The sequence below is a fragment of the Sturnira hondurensis genome, unplaced genomic scaffold (assembly GCF_014824575.4).
Source record: "Sturnira hondurensis isolate 20B ecotype Veracruz unplaced genomic scaffold, ASM1482457v3 Scaffold0002638, whole genome shotgun sequence".
NCBI classification, from domain to species: Eukaryota; Metazoa; Chordata; class Mammalia; order Chiroptera; family Phyllostomidae; genus Sturnira; species Sturnira hondurensis.
In genome coordinates, this window is record NW_028075269.1 from 2,496,671 (window position 1) to 2,520,648 (window position 23,978).

Sequence of the window (23,978 nt, forward strand, 5' to 3'; positions counted from 1 at the left end):
TTTTTCCTTTTATTTCCCTTGCCCAAGGAGGCATAGCCACAAAAATATTGCTGAGAGCAGTGTCAGAGTTTACTGCCAATGTTGTCTTTTATATTTGAGATTTCTCTTGTTTCTTGAGATAGGCCGGTAATGCTATACATTTTTCTTTTCTAACTTCTTTGGATGTGTCCCATAGATTTGGGGTCATTGTCTTCCCACTCATTGTTTGGCAGCATGTTATTTAGCCTCGTTTGTTTGTGTGTTTCTCAGCTTTCTTCTTATGATAAGATATCTAGTTTCCTAATATTGTGGTCTGATGCTTGATATGATTTCAGTCTTAAATTTATTGAGGCTTGTTTTATGGCCTAATATGTGTGACCTTACCTGGAAAATCTTCTCTGTGCACTTGAAAAGAATGTGTATCCTACTGCTTTTGGGTGAAGTGTCATAAAAATGTCAATGATGTACATTTGTTCTACTGCGTCAATAAGGCCTTGTTTCCTTCTTGATTTTCTGTCTGGATCATCTATCCATTAATGTCAATGGTGTGTTAAAGTCTCCCACTGTGACTTGTTATTACTGCCTGTCTCTCCCTATATGACTGTCAATATTTGCTTTATATATCTAGGAACTCCTACATTGAGCATATAGATATTTATGAGAGTTATACCTACTTCTTGGATTGTCCCCTTTATTATTATGAAATGCCTTTGTCTCATGTTACAGCCCTCTTTTAAAGTCTATTTTGTCTCACAAGTATTGTTATTCCAGCTTTTTTTCCATTTTCATTTACATAGACTATCTATTTCCATCCTTTTACTTTCAATTTCTGTGTTTTGTTTGATCTTAAGTGGATCTCTTGTAGGCACTGTAAGTACAGGTCTTGGGTTTTTATCCATTCATCCACCTATATCTTTTGATTAGGGCATTTAGTTCACTTGACATTGAAATTAATTGTTGGTGGGTATATAGTTATAGCCATTTTATTTACTGTTTTTCTAATTATTTTTGGAGTTCTTCTCTGTCCCTTTTTTATTCTCTTGCTCTCTTCTCTTGGATGCTGTTGACTTTCTAAGGTGTTGTGTTTGGATTTCTTTCTCTTTATTTCTTATAAATCTTTTTTAGCTTTTTGTTTTGTAATCATATATACCAAGCTATGTTTATAGCAGCCTATTTTAAGTTGATGTCACTTAAAATATATTCTTTAATCAATACATTTTTAAATCATTCCCTTTCTGTTTATGCTTTTGCCTATATTTTTATTTCTTGTGAGAGTTCATGTGTACATCTTAATTTATTATTTTAATTACACACGATCTTCCTTTGCTTTTTAACATTTGTATTAGCTTTACAGTTGGTTGATCCAGTAGTTTTACTATTGATTTGCCTTTGTCAATGAGATTTTTTTCTAACCTCTGTTTTCTTATTCATATTTATATTTCCTTTTCTACTTAAAGAACTCTCATTAATATTTCTTACAATACTGGATTAGTGGTGATGAACTCCTTTAGTTTTTTCTTGTCTTGGAAACTCTTTATCTCTTTTCTGATTCTTAGTGATAACCTTGCTGGGTAGAATAATCTTGGCTGTTCATCACTTGCTTTCCACCACTTTGAGTATCTTGTGCTACTCCCTACTGGCCTGCAAAATTTCTGTTGAAAAATCAGCTCACAGTCTTATTATCTGAGCTCCCCTGTACTTCACTAGCTGCTTTTCTCTTTCTGCTTTTAAGACTCTCTCCTTTGTCTTCAACCTTCAGTATTTTATTTATGTTTCTTGGTGTGAGCTTCTTTGGACTCATCTTGTTAGGGACTCTGTGTAGTTCCTGAATTTTTATGTCTGCTTTCTTCGCCAGGTAAGGGAAGTTTCCCATCATTTTTTTAACAGTTTTTCAATCTCTTGCTCTAACTCTTCTCCTTCTTCTGGTGCCCCAATGATGCAGATATTAGTATTCTTGAAGTTTTCCCAGAGGTCCCTTAATCTATTCTTTTTTTTTAAATTCTTTTCTCTTCTTGCTGTTGAGCTTGGGTGTTTTCTACTACTATGTCTTATAGATTACTGGCTTGATCCACTGCTTTATCTAATTGATATTGATTCCCCATAGTGTATTCTTCATTGTCGTTATTACATTCATTTCTGAATGGTTCTTTGTTATGGTTTCTATCTCTTTTTTGAAGCTCTTACTCAGTTCATCTGTTCTTCCCCTAAGTTTATTGAGTATCCCAATAAACTGTGTTTTGGACTCTGTATCTGGTAGGTTGCTTATCTCTATTTCCTTTAGTTCCTTTTCTGAAGTTTTTCAGATTCTATCCTTTGGGATATTTTGTCTCCTCATATTCACTTACTCTGTTTGTTTCTATGTGTGAGGTAGATCTCCTATATCTCCCAGTCTTAGCAGAGTGGCCTTATGTAGTAGGTGTCCTCTAGGGCCCAGTGGCACAGTCTCCCTGTTCACCTGAGCCAGGTGCTCCAGGCGTGTCTCTTGTGGAGGTTGTGTGTGCCTCCCTGTTGTAGTTGAGCCTTAACTGTCATTGGCACATCAGTGAGTGAGGCTGACCCTCAGTCCTGACTGGCTATGAGAACCTACCTTGACTAAAGCCAGTGCTGATTTGCAGGGCTGACCCCATGTAGTGGGAGTCACTCTAGCAGGACTCATGTCAGCCAAATTCACCCTTCAGGCTTGTCACTTGTAGAGCTGGTTGGGTAGTGCTCTGATGTGGTCTGAATCCAGCCACCAGGTGTTTAGGTTCTGGACCCTCTTGGATGGGGTTCCTGTGTAGGCCAAGGTCAGTCACTACTTGTGCCTAGCCTGGCACTGCTTGGTGGAAGCTACAGAGTGATCTGCAGTTGTTTGCCACTTGTGCTGGTGTTGCTTGCACTTGGGAGAGTCCGTTGCTGTGAACCAAGGCTGGCAGCCACTAGTGTCAGGCTTGGGACCATCATGTGAGCTGAGGCCAGCCACTACTTGTGCCAGGCTTGGGTTACTTAGCAAGAGAAACAGGGCACACTGAGGCCAGCCACTGCTTGTTTAGGGGTTTGTGGCCATTTGAGAGATTTTAGGGAAGTCTGTAGTGCAAGCCAAGGCCAGCTGCTCGTATGAATAGCCCCTGGAGGGAGCTTGGCATGTCATGTGAGTTGAGGCAGGCAGGGTCTCTGGGAATCACCAGGTCAGGGAGAATGGTGTTAGCCAGGATAATGGAGGGCACAGATGTGGTGCCCACACTCACTGAGCTGGCTGGATGGGAGGAGTGCTCAACAAAAGAACAGTGGTGCTCGCTAGCACTTCCATCCCTGGAGAGGGATGCCATGACCCAAGCCCCTCCAGCTCTTGCCCTAAAATTGGGTAATTTAGTTCCTCTCCATATGTCCCTAGCTCTTTTTGAGCTCCTGCCCCTGACTTGGAGCCCAGAATAAGTGAGTCTGTGAGTGAGCAAGTCCATGCACAGGGCCCTCAGTAGGACACATCATTCTCCAGAAGCCCTTCATCTCACTTGGATGCAATCCCACTGGTCTTTGTAGTTAGATGTTATGGGGATACCTGGCATTGGTGCTCTGGGTTGGGGAGCCCAGTGGGAAGCTGGGACCCCCTGCTCCCCTCAGAAGGGACTTCTGCAGTAGAGATAGCCCATTAATTCTTAATTGCCACACCATGTTGTGAGACCTTCCCATTCCACATTCCCATTGCACCTACCAGTCTTGTTGTGGCTTCTGCTTTGTATCTTCAGTTATAAGCCTTCTGTGTAGCTGGTGTTCAGGTGGAGCTCATTTTTTATTGTTCTATAATTTAGTTGTAATTTGGCTATAGTCAAGGGAGCCAGCAACCACAGCAATTACTTACTCTGCCAGGAGTCATAGGAGTTCTTCTGTTCTATTGTAATTTGATAAGAAAAAATTCCCAGTACTTAATCATCCAAATTGACTAGTACAATGACATTATCTTGAAGGCTAAGAATCAAATCAAGGTTGGGATATAAAGTACTGCTTTTTAATCACACTGTTGATGATTCAAATAATAAAACCAAACCCCATACGCCAACAAAGGGTTGAGGCTTACTTTTAAAAGAAACAGGGCCAAAATTCTTTTAAAAGGCCACTTTACCCTTGAGAGTCAATATACCAGGTTAATAACTAGTGTTTCATGCCAATTGGGAAAAAAAAAGTCCTCCAAACATGTCCACAGCTGAATGGAGTTCAAAGATAAAACTAGGCTAGCACAGGTAGATTGGGGCTTTTTTTTAGATGCTGCATGCTTCCTTGGCAATGACAATGATTTTGTGCACCTTTTGACCACATAATGGATTAGTCACAGGATGGTTGCTGAACTGTTTAGAACCCATGTTTCTCCAGCATTATCCAGTCCACAGAAACCCAGGGTGAAAAATGGTCCTTTTTCTGGACTTGATCCCTAAATTTTAGTTACCGCCCAGCTTCTTTACATAGATACCCATCTGTGGCTCTTTCACTCATAAATTTCTCCATGGCCTTGGGAAGACTTCTTTATTTTTCACATGGGGAGATGGAGTGATTGCACATTTTTTAGATTCTAGGAAATGCAGCATTTTTATATTGGAGATCACAGAGATGAATAGTGAAATAGATGCACAAACAATTAACCAGCTGTCATGCCATGGCAAAGTCATGAGGTCCGTTATGGGAACGTAGGAGGGGGAAGTATGCTGTGTTCTGGGAGACTGTAGAAAGGAATAGGGAATGACTTCCCCGAGTAGGTGACCTTGAGTAAGACCTTAAAGGATGAAAAATTTAGCCAAATAGAGATGTAAGGAAGGGGAGTCACAACCAGAGAAAACGGCAAGAAGGAAGTTCCATAGCATAACAATATATGTTGTGCTAAGGGAACTATGAAGTGAATGGTGAGATTAGACTATCAGGAGCAAGTATGGGAACGATATTGCTGGTGATGAGCCTGGAGATAAAGGCTGGGGACAGAGTCGGGCCATGGAATTTAGGCTTTATCCCATGAGCAGCTGAGGAGCCTGAGAGATGTTTCATTTAGGATTGGCATGGCCCAGTCAAAGTCTGATTGGCAGCCTGAGGGAAGGACTGAGGAGATGAAAGCCAAACGTGGAGGTACCACTGAGGCTGAAGCAAAGGTTCAGGAGAGGAAAGAAGGGGACCTGAAAGATGGATAGAGAGGTAAGACCACGTGGAAGATAACACAGAATGAAGTGATGGGTCCTGGGGAATGAAGAAGCCAGGCACTCAGCTTCTGTCACAACATGTGCGCTCATTCTGTGGGTGAAAAAGAAGCTTCAGAGTGACACAGCTGGGACTCAGCTGCCCATTATCCTGGGTAGAAAGAGTGCAGGTGCCACAGACAAGAGATGGAGCCAGGGTTTGCCCTTTAGGCTTCCATGCGCTCGATGAATGTTAGTTATTACAACACCTACATTTACTCCCATGCCTGCATCTTTGCCCACCACTGTCATCAGTAACTGGGAAATCCAGTGAGAGAAAGAAAACAAGATATGAAGGGCAGATTTCGTATCCTTGCTTCACGCAGTGTTTGTTTAATTAAAAAGAAAAATGCTTGGCCTTCATCCTGAAACAAAATATAATACTGAAGACCTGGCAATACCAGGTCTTGAGTTTTTCTGGGAATTGCAGAGATGGGTAGGAAAGTGCACACTCTAAATAACCAATCACCCACCGTGTCATGGTCAAGTCAGGGCCAAATTGTGGTGGCAACACAGGAAGGGGGGCAAAGTGGGGAAGACCTCTGCCCCCAGGCTGTCGGGAGTGCTGCGTTTCACCCGGCCTCATACAAGTCTTTGCCCAGAAGCAGAAGAAGATGGCCACAGGAGGGGCCCTCCACTTCTTTCAGGCAAGGAGAGAATAACCCTGTCTGCTAGGAGCTGACCTAGTATAGTCTTGCCATTCTCCACACTCAAGTATAAAGAACAGGGATGAGTCAGATTGTGCCCAGGGCCAGGGTAGAGGTTCGTTTTCAGGAGTCCTACAATGTACTCATTTAAAAAGAAAAGAAAGGAAAAGAGGCTTTTCTTTGTTTTCTAAACCTAACATGGAACGTTGTCAATACCTTCCTGCCCAGCGTGTGCTTGATGGCAGGAGCTGGTGGTGAAAGCGCTCCGATAATGTTTCCTTTTCTTTGAGAGAGGAAGATACGTGGCTTAGTTCAGTCTTCAGAACTCTTGTGAAGAAACAGGGTCCTCATGTCTAAAATCCCCCCACTTCACCTTCCTACTGTGCTGTTCTAGACCCTGCCTGCTCGCGCCCTGCAGGAGCTTGAGCGGGATGCCCTGCTAATTCCCTAGCAGGCTGGGTGCGTTGTTTTTCCACGGTGGTTCTCAAAGGTGTCCTTGCTCCAGAGTCACCTGGAGGGCTCGTGAGCCTTTGGTCACTGGCTCACCCTCAGACTGCGGCTCAGCAGGTCTGGTTGGGGCACAATGACTTGCATGGCTGACTGGTTCCTGGGAGATTCCGATGGTGCTGGTCAGGGGACCGTGCTTTGAAAGCCATCTCCCCAGCAGTCCTTCTGATCTCAGTTCGTTTGCGAACATTTTTTTCCTACTCTCTAGCCTCCTCGTGATTCTCAGTCATCATTATAAAATTCCGGATTGGGATCCAGTTTCTGTTCTGTTACTACACGGAATAGTCATTTCCTCTTTCTGGACCTAGTTTCTGTTTCATTAAAATAAGATGATGGGAGGAAGTGACCACTCCAGGTTTTCAACCCTGCAAGGTAATTAGAGAAAGCTAACAGACTAGGTTTGTGTGTGTGTGTGTGGGGGGGGCGGGGGGGTAGCCTAAAGGCATAATTAATATTTTTTAAAGTAATTGGATATCCAGCCCAAGAAGTTTGTGTGTGAGGGGGTAGATCAGCTGGGTCTAGAGTACCACCCGGAATCCTACCCTTCATACCATGGATCAGAACACATCTCCTGTGAAGGGCCAGGCAGGCCTCGCACACTGTAAAGTCTCTGTCTCCAAGACTCAACCACAACATGGGAGTGCAAAGGCAGCTGTGGACAGTAGGTAAATGAATGAAGAAGACTGTGTTCCAGGGGAAATTTAGTCACCGAAATGGGTGACATCAGAGTTGGGCTCTGGATATCAGTTTGCCAAATGCTGGTTTAAACTATTTTTCAATTTACATGAATAATTCTACCTAAGTCCACCTTTTTGATTTAAAAGTCCTGAAACTGTAGCAGAAGGAAAAATAGTAAAATTATGCCATCTGGAGTAAATGCATCAATGTATTGACTATTCAGTAATAAATGTGTAATTTATATAATAAAACCTATAATTTTCTGAGACACAGAAAGAATAAATTAGCTTTTTAATGGGCTAGGAACATGTCTGTTCCTGCTCTTTAAAATGCAGGAGCAATTTAAATATTATAATACTTATTAGTTGTTCATAGCTGCACTTTCATTATGAAACTGCATAAAAGCACTTAGCCTCTATGGTGGAAGGGTGGGAGAATACTTCTTCAGCATTTAGGTGGGGATTGTTCTGACCACTCCATCTGGGGTAAAGGGCAAGTCCTGGGAATAACCCAGGGATGGGTGGGGAGAAGGATCACTTACCATCAGTCGGCTCCACTTTCTTGCCGAATTTACATTCTAATGCCGTCGTGCTCTGCGAGCCGAGGTTTTATAATGGCATTCTCATTGAATTAATGAAGCCACCTGTGACATTTTCATGATTAAAAATGATTTTCTTGACAGTTACCCTGTAATTCAAAGCCAAAGTGAACAGAGCCGTTGCTCTGAACGTGTTGGAGACTACGGGGGGGCCCATTTGGTGTCTTCACATAATTGATGAGATGTGATATCGCTTTATTTTGCACTAACCTGGAGGTTAGCCCCTTATTCCTATTCATCCTTTTAATCCACATTTTGGGAGAAACCCGACGGTCTGATTGGGTCCCACTGCTTGGGGTGCAGTAGCCGCATGTAGAAGAGTCTGCTTCTGCGTTCGATCCTTCGTGGGAATCAAGCCGTATGGGTTCCTGAAACCTGGTCCTTCTGTACTTGGGGGAGTAAACCAGTGCCCGCTGTAGCTGAGGTGACCAAATGGTGTCATTCACGGTTATTATTACTTTTCTGAGCTTCTGTTGGTTAAAGTAAACCTTTAGGGAGTCATTTTAGGTGATGGGTACACAAGCAAAATGTATTAGTGAGTTAAAAATAATGGTATATAAGCTGTGAGCCAAAGACCTATTGGAAGATTCCTAGGAGCTGGGCACTTCTTTGTCCAGACCAGCTGAATTCGGACTCAGTTGGTTGCTTAACTAGTCTTTTTCTCCCTTTCCTCAAACACATGTACACATATACATACACGTATGTATATGTACATATGGGAACATATGCACGTTTTATGCATATATATGTGTTGTTATGTAAACTTTCCTGGGGCCAAGAGACCAAGAAGGAGGCCGTCAACTCCAGCATCACATTAGGAGTTTACTAAGGGCACACAGATACGAAGTTCATTCTGTTTGGTGACAAGACGACACGGATACTTGCTACACCACTACAGTAGGTACGAAGGTGTTGTTAGCACAGGGCAGGATGGATAGGGCACTGGGGCGTGACCCACCCCAGATGAGGGGAAACACCTCACATGCTTGCCCAGGGTGAGGCAAGAGGCTGTCGCAGGCACCAGCAGAGAGCAGCGCTGTGGAGCCTGGGCAGGGGTGAGGGCAGAGGCCGTCTCTGGGGCCTCCAGGGGAAGGGGTCTGTACTCTGCCCCCCATCTGGGTGGCAGAGCTGGCGTGGCTTAGGCAGCAGTGACATCACGAAGCAGCCTTTCCTGCACATGTGTGCAAATCTTTCCTCCCTTGATATTTTGGAACACTATAATTTCTTGTCATTAATTATATTTTCATTAAACTGATTGCGGGGACATTGAGAACCTTACATAAATTTCAGGTGTAAAACTTTATGCCACGAGGTCGGTAAGCTCTGTTGGGTGCACACCACCTGAAGTCTAGTCCCCTGCTGTCATCCTGTATTAGTCCCCCTTAGCCTCTGTTTCCTGTCCCCACCCACCCCCTCTGATAACCACCATGCTGTTGTCTGCGCCTATGAAGTTGGTTTGTTCCTTTTTGTTTTCTATCCCATACATCACTGGAATTATACCGTTCTTATTCTTTTCCATATGACTTATTTCACTGAGCATGATACTCAGATCCCTCCACGTTGTTGCAAATGGCAACATTTCATCTGCCCCTTGGCCGAGTAGGATTCCATTGTATGTGTGTACCACATGGTTTTCATTCATTCACTGGACACAGGACACTCGGGTTGGTTCCACATCATGGCTACTGTTACTCATGCTGCAATGAACACAGGGGGACATATGTAACAAATAAATGTTTCCAAATCTTTTGTGTAGATACTGAGAAGAGGGACTGCTGGGCTACATGGTAGCAATATGCCTAGTTTGGGGGAGGAACCGCTATACTGTTTCTCATGGTGGCTGCCCCAGTCTACATTCCCACCCAGCAGTGCCAGGGCTCCCTTTTCTCCACATCCTCTCCACACGTTATATCTTGTTTTATTGATAATAGCCTTTCTGAGGTGCTATCATTTTAGCAGGCTTTTGATTTGCATTTCCCTTATAATTAGTGAGGTTAGGCATTTTTTATATGTATGTTGCTATCCGTATGTCCTCCTTGGAAAATTGTCTATTCGGGCCCTCTGTCCATTTTTTTTATTTTTTCCTTTTTAAATTAAATTTATTGAGGTGACATTGGCTAATAAAAAAAATTATAAAGGCCCTGGCTCAGTGGATTGAGCTTGGGCTTGGGAAGCAAAGGGTCACCGGTTCGATTCCCAGTCAGGGCACATGCCTGGGTTGCAGGCCTGTTCCCAGCGGGGGACACACGAGAGGCAACCATACATTGATTTCTCTCCTTCTCTCTTTCCCTTTCCCTCTAAAGATAAATGAATAAAATCTTTACAAAAAGAACTCATATACAACAACAAAATAAAAAGTCCGGCTAAGTGGATTGTTTTATTTTGTACTTGAGGTGTATGAGTTCTTTATATATTTTGCATATTGGCTACTTACCCAAATTATTGTGTTCAAGTGTCTTTTCTCATTTGGTTGGTTGCTTTTCTGTTTTATCAATTGTTTCTCTTGCTGTGCAAAAGCTTTTTAGTTTGATAGAGTCTCATTCATGAACTTTTGATTTTACTTCCTTTGCTTTCAGTGTCTAGTTAATGAACACCCCTCTGAGACCAAGGCCTATGAGTTTAGTGTTATCTTTTTTCCATGTGTTGATAGTTTATTATTTCAGGTCTTATGACCAAGTCCTTAATCCACTTTGTTGATTTGTGTATGGTGTTAGATAGCAGTCTATTTGCATTCTTTTGCACGTGGGTTTCCAGTAAAATAAACACCATTTATTGAAGAGACTTACTCCATTGTATGTTTTTGGTTCCTGCATCTATAATTGTTTGTCCCTATATGTTGGTTTTATTTCTAGGCGCTCCATCCTATTACATAGGTCTGTGTGTAGCTTTGTAGTACAGCTTGCAGTCAGGGAATGTGATACCTCCAGCTTTGTTGTTGTTTTTTTTTTTTTTCTCAGCATTGCTCTGGCTCTTTGGGGTCCTTTGAGGTTCCACATAAATTTGAGGATTTTTTGTTTTATTTCTGTGAAAAATGTCATTGGGGTTTTGGTGGGGATTGCATTAAATCTGTGTATTGCACAGAAGGCAAACACAAGGCCCTCAGGCCAAATCCAGCCCTCTACCTTGTTTTATCTGGCCTGGCACCTCGTTTCTGCCCAGTGGCAGCACCAAGCTCCTTGCCCCTAGTTAAGGAGTAGTTACATTTATACAGCCCCAAAATTACATTCAGCCCTTTGAAGGCAACTGTGAGGCTGATGTGGCCCCCAGTGAAGATGAGTTTGATACCCCTGGTGTATTGCTTTATGGTGTGATATGGCCATTTTACCACTATTACTTCACCCAGTCTGTGAGTATGGAATACCTTTCCATTTCTTTGTGTCTTCATCAATTTCTTTCGACAATGTCTTGTAGTTTTCAGTGTACAGGCTCATGACCTCCTTTGTTAAGTTCATTTCTAGGTATTTTATATCTTTGTCATAATTGTAAATGGGGTTCTTTTTTATTTCGGGTTTCTGATATTTCATATTTTTATGCAACAACACAATAGATGTTTGTAGATGGATTTGTATCCTGCAACATTACTATATTTGTTTAGGGATTCTAATAATTTTTTGTGTAGTCTTTGGAGTCACATATATAAAATTATATATTCTGCAAAAAGTGGCAGGTTTCTATCTTCATTCCCAGTTTGAATGCCTTTTATTTCTCTTGCCTGGTTGCTCTGGCCAGGACGTCCTGTGCTGGCCTGTGCGGCAGTGATGAGAGTAAGCACCTGTGCATCTCTGTTCATCAGCGATGTTGGCCTATAATCTTCTTTTCTGATGTGGTCCTTGGTTTGGGTACCAGGGTAATGGTGGCCTCATGGAATAAATTTGGAAGTATTTCCTGCTCTTCAATGTTTTGGAAGTATTTAAGAAAGATAGGTATTAATTGTTCTTTGAATATTTGGAAGAATTCACCAATGATATCAGGCCCTAGACTTTTGGGGGTTTGTTTGTTTTTTGGGGGGATTGATTACTGTTTCAATTTCCTTACTAGTGGTTGGTCTATTCAAGCTTTCCAGTACCTAATGGTTCAGACTAGGGAGATTATATATTCCTAAAAATTTGTCCATTCCTTCTAAGCTATTAAACTTGGGGTCATACAGGCTTTCATGGTATTCCTGTGTAATCCTTTGTATTTCTGTGACGTGCACTGTACCTTACCCTCTTTGATGGCTGATTTTGTTTATTTGAGTCTTTTCTCCTTTCCTTAGAGTGTATCCACATATTTGTGGGTTTTCTAGCTCTCTTCTTGAAGTTAATTTCCTGCTTCATACTGTTGTGATCAGAAAATATGCCTTGTATAATTTCAACCATCTTAAATTTATTGAAACTAGTTTTGTGCACCAACATATATGGCCTGTCCTTGAGAAGGTTCAGGGTGCACTTAAGAAGAATGTGTATTCTCTTGTTTGGGTTGGAAAGTTCCAAAAGTACCAATTAAGTAGTTTGGTCCTAATGTGTCATTTAAGATCAACATTTCCTTAATGACTGTCTATTTGGGTGATTTATCCATTGCTGTCAATGTGATATTCAGGTCATCTACTATATTGTTTTTGTCACTTTCTCCCTTGAATCCGTTAGTAATTTCTTTATATACCGTGGTGCTCCCCAGTTGGATGTCTTCTTGGTACATTGTCACCTTTATCAGTATAAACTATCCATCTTTGTCTCTCGTTACTTTCATATTTGAAATCTGTTTTGTCTAAGTCCTGCTATGTCCACTCTTCTCTGGAGGCCAGTTGGTTGAAGTGCCATCTTCTGTCCCTTTACTTCGTTGAACCTGTGTTTGTCTTTGGGGCTGAGATGAGTCTCCTGTCGGCAGCATGTAGTTGGGTCTTGTTGTCCAATCCATCTCACTACTCTGTGTCTTTTGATTGGTGAGTTTAGTTCATTTACAGTTAGGATGGTTGTTGACATGTGAGGAATTCCTACAGCCATTTTGTCGTTTGTTTTCTGGTGGGTCTGTATCTCCATTTTTTCCCCCATGTGATTCTGTGTTCTATGGCACCTTGGTGGTTTTTATTTTATTTTTTCCCTCCATTTTCTTTTTATGTTTTGTCTTAGTTCTGGATTTTGTGTTGTGGTTACCATTATGTTTATGTGAAATATTTCACACATACAGTAGTCCTGTTTCTTCTAACTGCTGTCTTTCTTCACCTGTCCTGGTTCAGTCCCTTCTGTCCCTTTTATGATTTTGTCACAAATTATCCCTTTTTGTATCACACATTCATTACCAAATTGCTGTATTATGGTGTATTGAATGCTCTTTTTCTCTTTAACCTTTGTATTAGCATTAAGTGTTTAGTAATTTATTTTGAAGTAGATTTGCAGTTTTCTGCTTCTGTGTATTAGTTAATCATCTTACTCAATGTTTTCCATAGTTTTGTTTTTTGGCTCCTGGTAAGACAGCTGCTTTCAAAGTATCTTGTAATGGAGTTCTTGTGGTTGCAGGTTCTTTTACTTTTTGTCTGTCTGGGAAAGCCTTTATTTCTCCTTCACATTCAAAGGATAACTTTGCTGCATATATTATTCTTGGCTTATGATTCTTCTCTTTCAATATGTTGAATATTTCCTTTTACTCTCTCCTGTCTTATAACTTTTCTATTGAGAAATATGAATGCAATTAGTGGGGTTTCTTCTGTACATTAGTCTTTTTTCACTGGCTGCCTTAAGAATTCATTGTAATTAATTTATCATTTGGTAACATGTGTCTTGGAGAAGGTCTCTCTGAAGTGATGTGATTGGGTGTTCTGTTAGCTTCCTCCATTCTGTAGTCCGGTTACTTCCTTAGGCTTGGGAAGTTCTCATAGAGACTCTGTTGGAGCAAGCTCTCTGCTCTCTCCTTTGCCCCTTCTCTTTGGTACGCCTATCATCCTTCAATTGCTCTTGTAGTACAGGCACACAGTTCTCATAGAGTTTTTTCATATTTTTTAACTCTTGGCTCACTCTCTTTTTCCCCCTGGGTCATTTCTGGTTTTCTGTTTTCAAGTTCACTGGTTTTCTATTTTCAGGTTCACTAATTCTTTCTTAAGTATGATCTGCTTATTCATAATGCTCTCTAATGCATTTCCCATGTCATTTATTGAGTTATTCAGTTCCAGTATTTATTTGCTTCTTATCATTATGATCTCTTTGGCAAAGTACTCCTTTGGGTAATTAATTTTCTTCCTGAGTCAGTAAACTGCCTTTCTAAGTTTTCTTGTACAGCATTGAATTTCTTTGTGCCTGCAATGTTGAGTTCTGTTATTTTAATCACAGTAGTACATGACTCTGAATTTTGTTCCTGTGTTCCCACGTAATCTTGGTTGTTCATGATATTTGATGGGTTGTTTCACCATCAGTGTATCTGAGGTTGTACTTTTTTCTTGTGTAGGTACTAGTTTGCTCAACAGTTCAGCAGTTTGGTAAGTAGGGTGATTTATTTGTTGTTCAGTTGGTGGTATTATAGCACAAATGTTTGTGTTCTCTTACCTGCACTATTTGTGCTTCTTGGATCTCAGTGTAGCTGCATTGCTCTAATTAGGAAAAGTGCTTCGTATTCACCTTGATGGTTGGTGTGCTGTATGTGACCAGCTCACCTTGGTTATGGGGCACCACCATTGTGGTTGGGGAATTGGCAGGTGGTGGAGAACTGGTTTTGCTAGCTCCCAGAACTGTCTCCTTGTTCAGCTATGTTTTTGGCTTTACCAGGCTCTGCCAAGGCCTTGGGAAGAAGGTTCATAATTAGTGACTCTACCATATTTAAGTTTTGACTTCTGGCTCTACTACTCCTGTTTAAAGCTTCCTGGCCATCTCTACCCTGTCCTGTCATGGTGGGAAGGGGAAGGGAGTTGCCTTTTCCAGGATGGAAACTGCTTTTGCCTCTGTTACACTCCAGGCCATAGTGTAAGGGCCGCAGCCCAGTGCCTTTCCTGCTTCCACACTCACTGGCACCCTGGGGGCACCCAATGGTGGCCACCATCCCTGTCCTCCCCCCACCCATTCCAATACACTTACCTTCAGATGCCCTGATGCATGAATCGTTCAGGTGCGTTTGTGATTTGAGCTGGGAATCCTTTGTGCAGTTAAGTTGTCCAAATTATAAATTTAAGGGGAGAAAAAATGGAGTCTCTCACTCTACCATGATGCTGATCTCAATCCCTATTTCTTCTTTCTTATAGTAGCAAAGCCAATGCAAACAATCTGAAAGAGTTTTTCACCTGTCAAAATACAGGGTCTGGCACAAATAATGCCCTTCTTTTATTACAAAACCATAAGCATGTAATTCTATAACATAACGATATCACACTCAAGCACATGATATGACTTTAGGTGAAAGTTCAGATTAAAACCTTTTATTGCACCCATATTATTACCCTACCAACCACACTCAGGCAGGCGTTACTTCTGCTGGACCCTGTGTATGTAACTAGTATATCTCTTTTTCATTCTTCAAAAAAATGTAAAGTGTTTAAGACTTTTCACTTTACTTGACAGTAAGCTTATATCAGCAGATTCCATCTTATTCAACATTGCTATTCCTGAAGTAGATGATAACTCTGAAGGAAGGTCCATCAAGTTTGCAAATGTCACTAAGCTGTGAAGGGCAAAATAAGGTGGATGACAGAAACAGCATTTAGAGGTCATTGGGACAGGTGGGATAGATGAAATGGCTCTAACAAAGTAAAATACCAAGATTTAGACTTTCTACCCAAAACAACAAACTTCATAAGATGGAATAGGTCTTAATGGGGCTTTAATCTTCATTAAGCTCAAATAAATCAACATGATGATGTAACTGAAGTAAATAAGAAAGTAAACATAGAAATCAGGCTGCAGTGAAGAAAGACCTGCACTGAACCAAGGTCACTGCCAGTCTCATTTCACTCTGTTGGCCTCACCGTTACTGAAGAACTATATTTAGTTCTCTAACTGAGCTACTTTTTTGAGAAATAAAGATGTAAAGTTCTACTCCACATAATCCTTGGGATTAAGCATGATAATCCATAGAAATAACAGAATATATGGCACAAAATAAGTGTTGAAATTATGGTAGATTATTAGTATTGGAAATACTCAAAACTGTTGAAGAAGGCAACTAATGGGATTCAAAAACTATGGGGACTGGTCAAAACATTGGAGATATTTAATCCCGAGAGGAGATGATTCAGTGAAGACGTAAATGCCTTCTAAGAACAGGGGAGTTGAAATGTGACAGCCGGGTTTGCGAGTTCTAAGGTTACCAAGGCTGAGAACAAGAGTCAATAATTAGAGGCAACCAGAAGTCCAACTTTTACCATTCAGACAGGTACAGAGGTGTGTACTCTGCATGACTTCCATGGCAGTGAGTGAGTTCCTCAGGAGTGGACAGGTTCAAGCACAGGTTCAAGCACTGTAACGTTTGGATACAGTTGCTCTAGAGAGGATTAAAGTGGAGGTCAAGAGGTTTGGTTGTATAGACTTTAAGGTACCCTTGGCCTAGGGATTCTTTGGTTTTTATATAAACCCAGCAAAACAGTTATAGTATAAATGGTGCCCACAGGTCTCTCCCTATGTTTTCAGCTTCATTGTCTGAGATGAAAATTTCTGTGAACAGATACAAGTGAGATATGCTGCAAAATGTTCAGTCTTAATATTTGAGTGCTGTTGACCTCCTGCCCTTCTAAGTGCTGTTGACCTCCTGCCCTTCTAAGTATTATTGTAAAGTACCTTTATAATTTCAGAAACACTGCTGCAGAAATTTTACTATGCTTGTATTCTGGGAGACTGTCTTAAGGTGCACGGTGGCGCCTGACTGTAGCCCCTCATAACAAACCTAAAGACTGTCATATAGAAGAAAATCATTCTGAAATCAGGGGGACCTGGTGGTGCTGCTTAGAGAGTTGCTACCTTTGTGATACTGAATAAGTCACTTAGCCGGCCTGGGCCTCGGCTGAGTCTTCTGTAACAGGGTGTAGTCAGTGCCTCCCAGCACGGAGGCAGAGAGTGCATCTGATGTTAGTACCTTCTGAGCTGGGAAAAATACACGTAGTAGCATGATTTTTCACTAAGATGAGTCCTTGATCATATATGCATTTTGATCTTTTTAGTTTAGTTATAACTTCACTTAGAAATGTGATTTCTAAAGAACATTTAGAAAAGAGAGTATCAAAGAATATTGACTTTTTCATACTTAGCACTATCTCCATTTTCCCTTGGGACGCTTGGCAGGCAGGGTCAGGCTGTGTGTGCGGGGCAGAGCACATGCGCATCTGTTTGGAAAAGGCGGGAAGTGGCCAGGCCCGCACTTGGACTCTACGAAAGGTTTCCTACCTGCTCTCTGAAGCGCCAGGTGTCGGTCTCACGGGGCGGCTCTCTCCTGGTCTCCCACATGCTGAGACCTCTTGAACCCCATTTCTACACAGGACGGGAAGATATTCTGCCGACGGACAGCCTGTGATTGCCAGAATCCAAGCGCTGACCTCTTCTGTTGCCCGGAGTGTGACACCAGGGTCACAAGTCAGTGTTTAGATCAGAATGGACACAAGCTCTATCGAAGTGGAGACAACTGGACTCACAGCTGCCAGCAGTGCCGGTGTCTGGTACGTCAGCTTCCTCTAGAGGGCACTGGCCCTTCCCTTTGGAGGGGGTTGCAAACTCAGTTGCCTGTGGACTTCAGTTCCCTGCTCTTTGTAACTCTGTACAGGGCGTTCTGCCCTGCACTCAAGAGCACACGCTCTGCCTGGAGACACGCAGATTCTACTATTTAAAACACCGTACAAGACAAAAAGAACGTATTTATGGGACATATTTGACTCAAGTTATGTTAGCTTTTAACTGCTACCTTTTTAGCAAATCCGTATCAAGAAAAATCCCTGCATGATAGAAAGTTTCAAAACCTTGACCAGGACTTGTAGTTGGTACGAAGCCAACTCTTTCATATCTTGGGACATAACCATGCAAGGTTGCAATGTGGGAGAAAATGTGACATGCTAAAATAGAAATGTCAGGGTCTAGTCGTAAAACCTAGAATCCAGTCCTGGTTCTCCCAGGTGCTAGCTCCGTGCGGTTTACTTGAGCATGTTTTAGCATTTCACTGATCAGTTCTTTCAAACTTCAATGTACACAAATGTATTAGCAGTACTCATTTTTATAGGGTTTCTATGAGTATTAGATGTATGTGAAGGGCAAATATAATACTTGGTAGATAGCAGATATTGCTGCACAATATTTACTATTATTAATATTCCCTAGATCAAAACAGTGTGTTCCAGATGCTAAGCCTTCCTATAGAAAAAAGCAAATGTTATTTTAGATTTTAACATAGAGATAATAATAGTATATTAGATTTGACATAGTCCAGAGCGGGGGAAAAAGCTTAATTTCGAGACCTGGTTCTTTCTCTTTTAAATTATACCACAAGTAAAGATTTCTAAGGCTGTAAAAACTGTTAGGACACATTATCATAGTAAGTGATGATGTTTCTTCTGTGAGAAGTCATATGTAACTACTGGAACCAAGACATAACTCAGTCAATTTGCGGTAGGAACTGTTAGCTATGTTCTACAGTTAAATTCATGATGCAGTCTATGGAGACTATATGAAAACAAGTATTCAGAAAAATTATACTTTCAACTTCTATTGGATTATCTAAACTCTCCTGTTGAATGTGAAGATAATAGAGTGCATCCTTCTTAATAATTCCTAATAGGAAAGAACATAACTCAGATAAATACAAACCACAGCCATTATTTCAAACTTCCACTCGAGGAAAACCCAACATAACTATAGAACTGGCTTCCAAATCAGTCTGGAAAATTTTATTTCCTTTTCAAGAAGCCAATCACCAGGCATTCATAAGAATTAGGATTAATTTTTAGACATGAGCTTTCTATGGAATTTCAAAAATGTATCCTCTTCTATCTCCAGCCTGTAAGTCTACTCTTTCTCCAGACAATTAAAGCAATTACTGGAGAATAAAGTGGGTCATATTTTAAAAATACTCATTGAGAGTTTGCCTGTACCAGACTGTGGGCAGATGCTATAATGGTGAGCACAATAAACACCGTCTGCCATGAAGCTGATCAAAGGCCATAGCCTGGGCCCTTTGAAGCTGATCAAATCATTAGACATGAGTTTGCATAAATTATGTAGTGAGTGTCATGATAACAGAAGCAGCAGCTACACAGAGAAGCAATTCTTCTCCCAGCAGCTCAACGGAGACACAGTGGCCAGATTCGGTGACATGTGGACATCGATTCAAACTGGAATACAGGAAGTCCACTAGGTACATGGCACCTCCCAAACCATTATGAAATGGTTCTCCTGAATTTGCCCAACCTTAACTTTAAATTGGCTACTAGCAACTCAGTGGAGGACGTTGCTGAACTATCACAGAGCTTCAGGTTTCCCTTCGTCCCTGAAAGAAATGCATTTCTCTTTATACTCCAGCCAGTACCTTCCCATCGTTTGATTAGCATTTATTGACCAAAACTATGCTAAACATCTGAGAATGAAAGAAATAAGCCTCACACCTGAAAGCTCAAAACTTAATGTGTAATTGTATGGAAAATTATGATAAAAAGATAATTATAGGCTGCTATTGACACAGCTATGGGACCTAACTCTTCCTGGGGCTGCAGTAGAGATGGTCATCAAAAATACCTTGGAGAGGGTGATACCCTTCATGGTGCCAAAGTAGGAGCAGTCCCTGAGGGCAACGATGAGAATTATTGTGCCTCTTTCCCCCTCTGGAACTTTAGCCACAGAATTGTGAATGGCCACGAACAATGGCAAGGCGTTTGGCTTTCTCTCTACAGGAAGGAGAGGTGGACTGCTGGCCCCTCACGTGCCCCAGTTTGAGCTGTGAGTACACAGCCCTCTTGGAAGGGGAGTGTTGTCCCCGCTGTGTCAGTGACCCCTGCCTGGCGGATAACATCACCTTCGACATCAGGAAAACCTGCCTGGACAGCTATGGTATTTCAAGGCTTAGCGGCTCAGTGTGGACAATGGCTGGATCTCCCTGCACAACCTGCAAATGCAAGGTAATTGGATGTCCTGAGCATAGCCGTGCCTTGAACAGTTGCCAGGGAACACTTGCAGGAGACCGACTCCTGAGGTTTCTGAATGAGCAAGTGCCAGGGGCCATGGTGGAAACAAACAGGATTTACTTCTTGCATGAGGTAATATGTCTCGAATGGCTCAGAGCTGCACTGTGTCTAAAGACAAATCCCTGGAGAACATGGAATAGAATAGTCTTCTTTCTTGCCTTTCAATTACAAAATTTTAACAATTGACACAAGGCTCAATTATGGCTCACTTAAGCTATTTTGCCCTATGTATTACAAAGAAAGGAAGGCAGAAAAAAGACTTTTCATCCTGGAAAATGTTACAAGCTCTTTGATGAAATTGTCACAGGAAAAAAGTACTCTCTGAAGTTGTTGGCTTTGTTTAGTAATCACAGCACTCAATGCAGGGACCTGACGTTCTTGCTGCAGGATTTCATTGGGATTGGTTTTCTCTCTTTTTGGAGGCATTCCCATGAGGCATCTTCATGTGTCTTTAAAATTAAACACGGATTCCTTCCTCCCTTCAAAGCTCATGAAGAGCTACCACTGGAGCTGATGTGAAGCAAGGGAGAGGCAGTGCCTAATCTCGGCCAAAACATCTGTTTAAGATTCCCACGATTAGGCCTATTAAAGATGCTAGCCTACTTGGTTTTATCAAATCCTGCCTCAGCTTCAGGCATCAGTGGAGGGTTCCCAACTTGTCTTTTTATGCTCTTCTAAGTGTGGATTTTTTAATCTTTCCTGGAAAGTATCATCTTAAGAGGCAGCCCCCGCATAAAAAGGATATCAAACCTCATATAGCAAAAGAGCCGTGGTTCCCTCTGCACCTGTAGCCCAGCACCCATAATGACAGGAGACACATTGTTTCTACATAATAGGGTTTGAGCTTTCTTTAGGAGGGGGTAATGGTATATTTACATTAACACGTGTAATTGATTTTAATGAATTTCTGACCATTTATACACTTACTATGTCCTGTTCCCTTCATAGTCACCAGAAGAGACTCTGTATTTATTCCTAACATGTCAACCTTTTTGGAACCCATTTTGGCGTATCCTTCAGGGTCTTGCGGTACTTTTGGTTAGCTTTATTACTGGCAAATTATCTTTCAGGAAATTATTTAAAAGAATCTCCATTGGAATAAGCACAGTGGATAAGTGGTGTGAACAACTCGGAAATCCAAGGAAAAGGTCCCAACCCAAGTTGGAGCTCAGACAGGGGTATGAATGTGTGCTGCCAGCAGAACCCAGCAGGAGGGACCCTGGAGGGTCTCATACGTTCTTTTTCCCCTCCTGCTCTTTCTTTAGTAATTTTACTAGGGCATTCATGGAGTTCCTCGCAAATGCTAGATGTTCATTTTGAATATAAAAGTAGGCACTGCTAACGTGTTTATACCCGTGTCCCGATTGGCTAACACTTGTGTCTCGATGCACAGAATGGAAGTGTCTGCTGCTCTGTGGACTTGGAGTGTCTTCAGAATAACTGAAGTGTCAGAAATGGACTTGGCGTCACGGGAGAAAAACGGACAAAACAACCGTCCAACGTGATGAACAATGGGAGTTACTTTGCTTTCTTTTCTTTACCACAGACAATTACCAAAGTTTCCATCTAAGGACGGGGTTTGGGGGTTGCCTTTCGGACCGACCACTTCGCTCATTCTTGCTAACTAGTCTAGGTGACCTACAGTGCAGTGCATTCAAGTCTATGGTTGTTAAAAGCAGTTTCCCTGTGTTGTAAGTCATGTTTCCCTAATCAGATCATTTGCAAATACATTTAAATGATCCCATGGTAAAGGTTGATGTATTTTTTTGTTCGCTTTTGTGTACTAACATAATAGAGACGCGGCTCCATTTATTTACTTTTCCTTAATCTTTGGATCAAATTCACCAAATAAAGTTGCCTGTTGTGATCTTGTCCCATCCACCGCATGATTACTATTGAAATCCCTGTGAAAGGTGTTGGTGAACATATGTATGTGGAGTCTAAGTGTATGATACTAATATTACAAACTATTAAACACACTTAGATGCCCAGTCATTCAGCTAAAATGAGCTGAAAGTAATTAGATAAAGAGAGGAGAAGCACCACAAACAAAATTAAATGATTACATAACTATTTTAAAAAGGACTTCCTACGCTCTCTACCAGGCAAAGTAAAACAAAATCTTAAGCCACTATCTAGGAACAGCAATGCTTATGTCTTTCCTGGCATTGAAAGAGAAAGTATCTTTGCCTGAGTTTTATATAATACTTGACAACTTCCAAGGGGCTTTCATACCTATTAATACAAGTTACCATGATGGCTCAGGAGACTGGTACTATTCTTGCATTACAGAAGAGTAAATTAACATGTCCTGGTCACCCCATTTGTTCAGAGCTAGTTGATTGTTAGCACCTTGGGACTGGTAACCCCAGGTTGCCTAATGCCTCCCTGGTGCTATTTTCCACTAAATCACACAACCTCTATATGGTCGAAGATGACACTTTTAAGAAAAGCTACTTAGGAAGCTGACATAAGAATCATGGCAGAGTGAGAAGGCTATTGTTTTTCCCCTTAAGTTTATAAGTTGGACTATACCTCAATAAGGGTCTCCTACTTAACACACAGCATGCCTGGAAGATCTATGCATGAAGACATTGGAAGGGGGCGTATTGGAACGGCCAGGGAGGCAGAACAAAGTGAAGGACAGAGAAGATGCTGCAGATGCCACGGAGCAGCCTCCATGGCTCCCGTCAGTGCAGGAGAGAAGTTGGGATGCAGCCCTTGCACTCCAACCTGGAGGGCAGAGGGGCAGAAGCAGGTTCCACCCTGGAGAAGGCATCTGCCTTCGCACATCTCCACCATGGCAGGAGTGGCGAGAGAGCTGTAAGTGAAACAGGAGAGCTGAAAGCTATAAATGGAAGGGGCAGAGCCAAGATATCACAAATTCGCCTTCTAGTCCCCCACATGCTCTTGCAGAGACCTCTAAAGCCAAAAACACAGCAGGAACAAAAGGAGCTTTGAGAGCTCCCAAAACCAGTCCTCCACCACCCACATCATCATTGCCCCACCACAGTGATGGTGCCCCACAAAGGAGGCAAGTTGGTCTCAGCAGGGACACACACTGCACCAGTGGGTACGGCATTTGCTGCAATGCTGGTAGGAGAAAACAAAACCTTGTGCTGTTAATAGCACCTATTGGAAAACAAAAGGAAACACCTTATCTATCACCCTGCTGAATTATTGAGAGTAAGAGATATTTAAACAAGAAAAGAGAGCACTGCCTCAAATGTGACAGAGAGACATCCATCAAACAATACCAGGAACAACCAAGATAACTTGGGAACACAGAAAGAAAATGAGAAGTTTTGAAAAACCAAGTTCAAAGTCATGGAAAACTATCGTTTTAAGTGGCAGCATTCAAGATTGCAGTTATGAAGAAACTCGGTGATACATAAGAACCAGAGAAAGGCAGGTCAGTGAGCTCAGGAACAAAAGGAGAGAATTATCCAAAAGACTGAAACTATAAAAAAAGAAACAGATTCTGGCATTGCAGAATTCAATAAATGAGATGAGGAATGCATTGGCAAAAGAGCAGTACAAATGAAAAAAGAGAAGTAGTGAACGCAAAGATAGGAACTTAGACATGAACCATGAGGGAGAGGAGAGTGAACTAAGAGTTAAAAAAAATATGAAAGGACTCCACAGGAACTACATTAAAAAAAGCAACCTAGAGATAGTAGGTAAACCAGAAGGAGAAGACGGCGATAAGGGAGTGGGGAGAAAAGTTGATGAGAACTTCCTGAGCCTAAGGGAAACCTCAGACTTGAGAATAAAGGAATCTAACAGAACACCTAATGATATCAATGCAAAAAGACCTCTATGACACATGTTATTCAAACTTGAAAATGAGTGGCAAAGAATTCTCAAGGTAGCAATTGAAAAAAAAAGACTGTAACCTCCCACAGAAACCCCATTAGATTATCATTAGATTTCCCAGGAGAAAGTTTACAAGACGGGAGAGAATGGAAGGAAATATACAAAATATTCAGAGAGGAACCATAAACCAAGAATAATATGTATCCAGCAAAGTTATCCTTTAGATATGAAAGAGAAATAAATACTTTCCCAGACAAACTAAGCAGAAAGAATTTGCTACCATGACAACTCTATAGCAAGAAGTGTTGAAAGGAGCTCTTTCACCAGAAAGACAAAATTATATAGAACTTTGAGGAAGTTAAGAGAAGACAGAAGCAGGAACCTGCACAGCCACTTCAGCATAGGTTATTAAACAGTTATAACATTTGAAGGAGAGAAAGGGGGAA

General features: G+C 41.6%; 1 protein-coding gene across 3 annotated transcripts in view; it reads left to right on the plus strand.

The window, feature by feature from the left end:
* NELL1 (neural EGFL like 1) overlaps positions 1-21,583 on the plus strand; it is a 729,607-nt gene extending 708,024 nt beyond the window's left edge. For all 3 annotated transcript variants that reach the window (XM_037040389.1, XM_037040387.1, XM_037040388.1), the window contains 3 exons: positions 17,032-17,208; positions 19,426-19,650; positions 21,110-21,583. In XM_037040389.1, the coding sequence (XP_036896284.1) occupies positions 17,032-17,208; positions 19,426-19,650; positions 21,110-21,160 (453 nt within the window). In that variant the 3' untranslated portion in view covers positions 21,161-21,583. The remainder of the gene's footprint in view (positions 1-17,031; positions 17,209-19,425; positions 19,651-21,109) is intronic.
* The last annotated feature ends 2,395 nt before the right edge of the window (positions 21,584-23,978 follow it).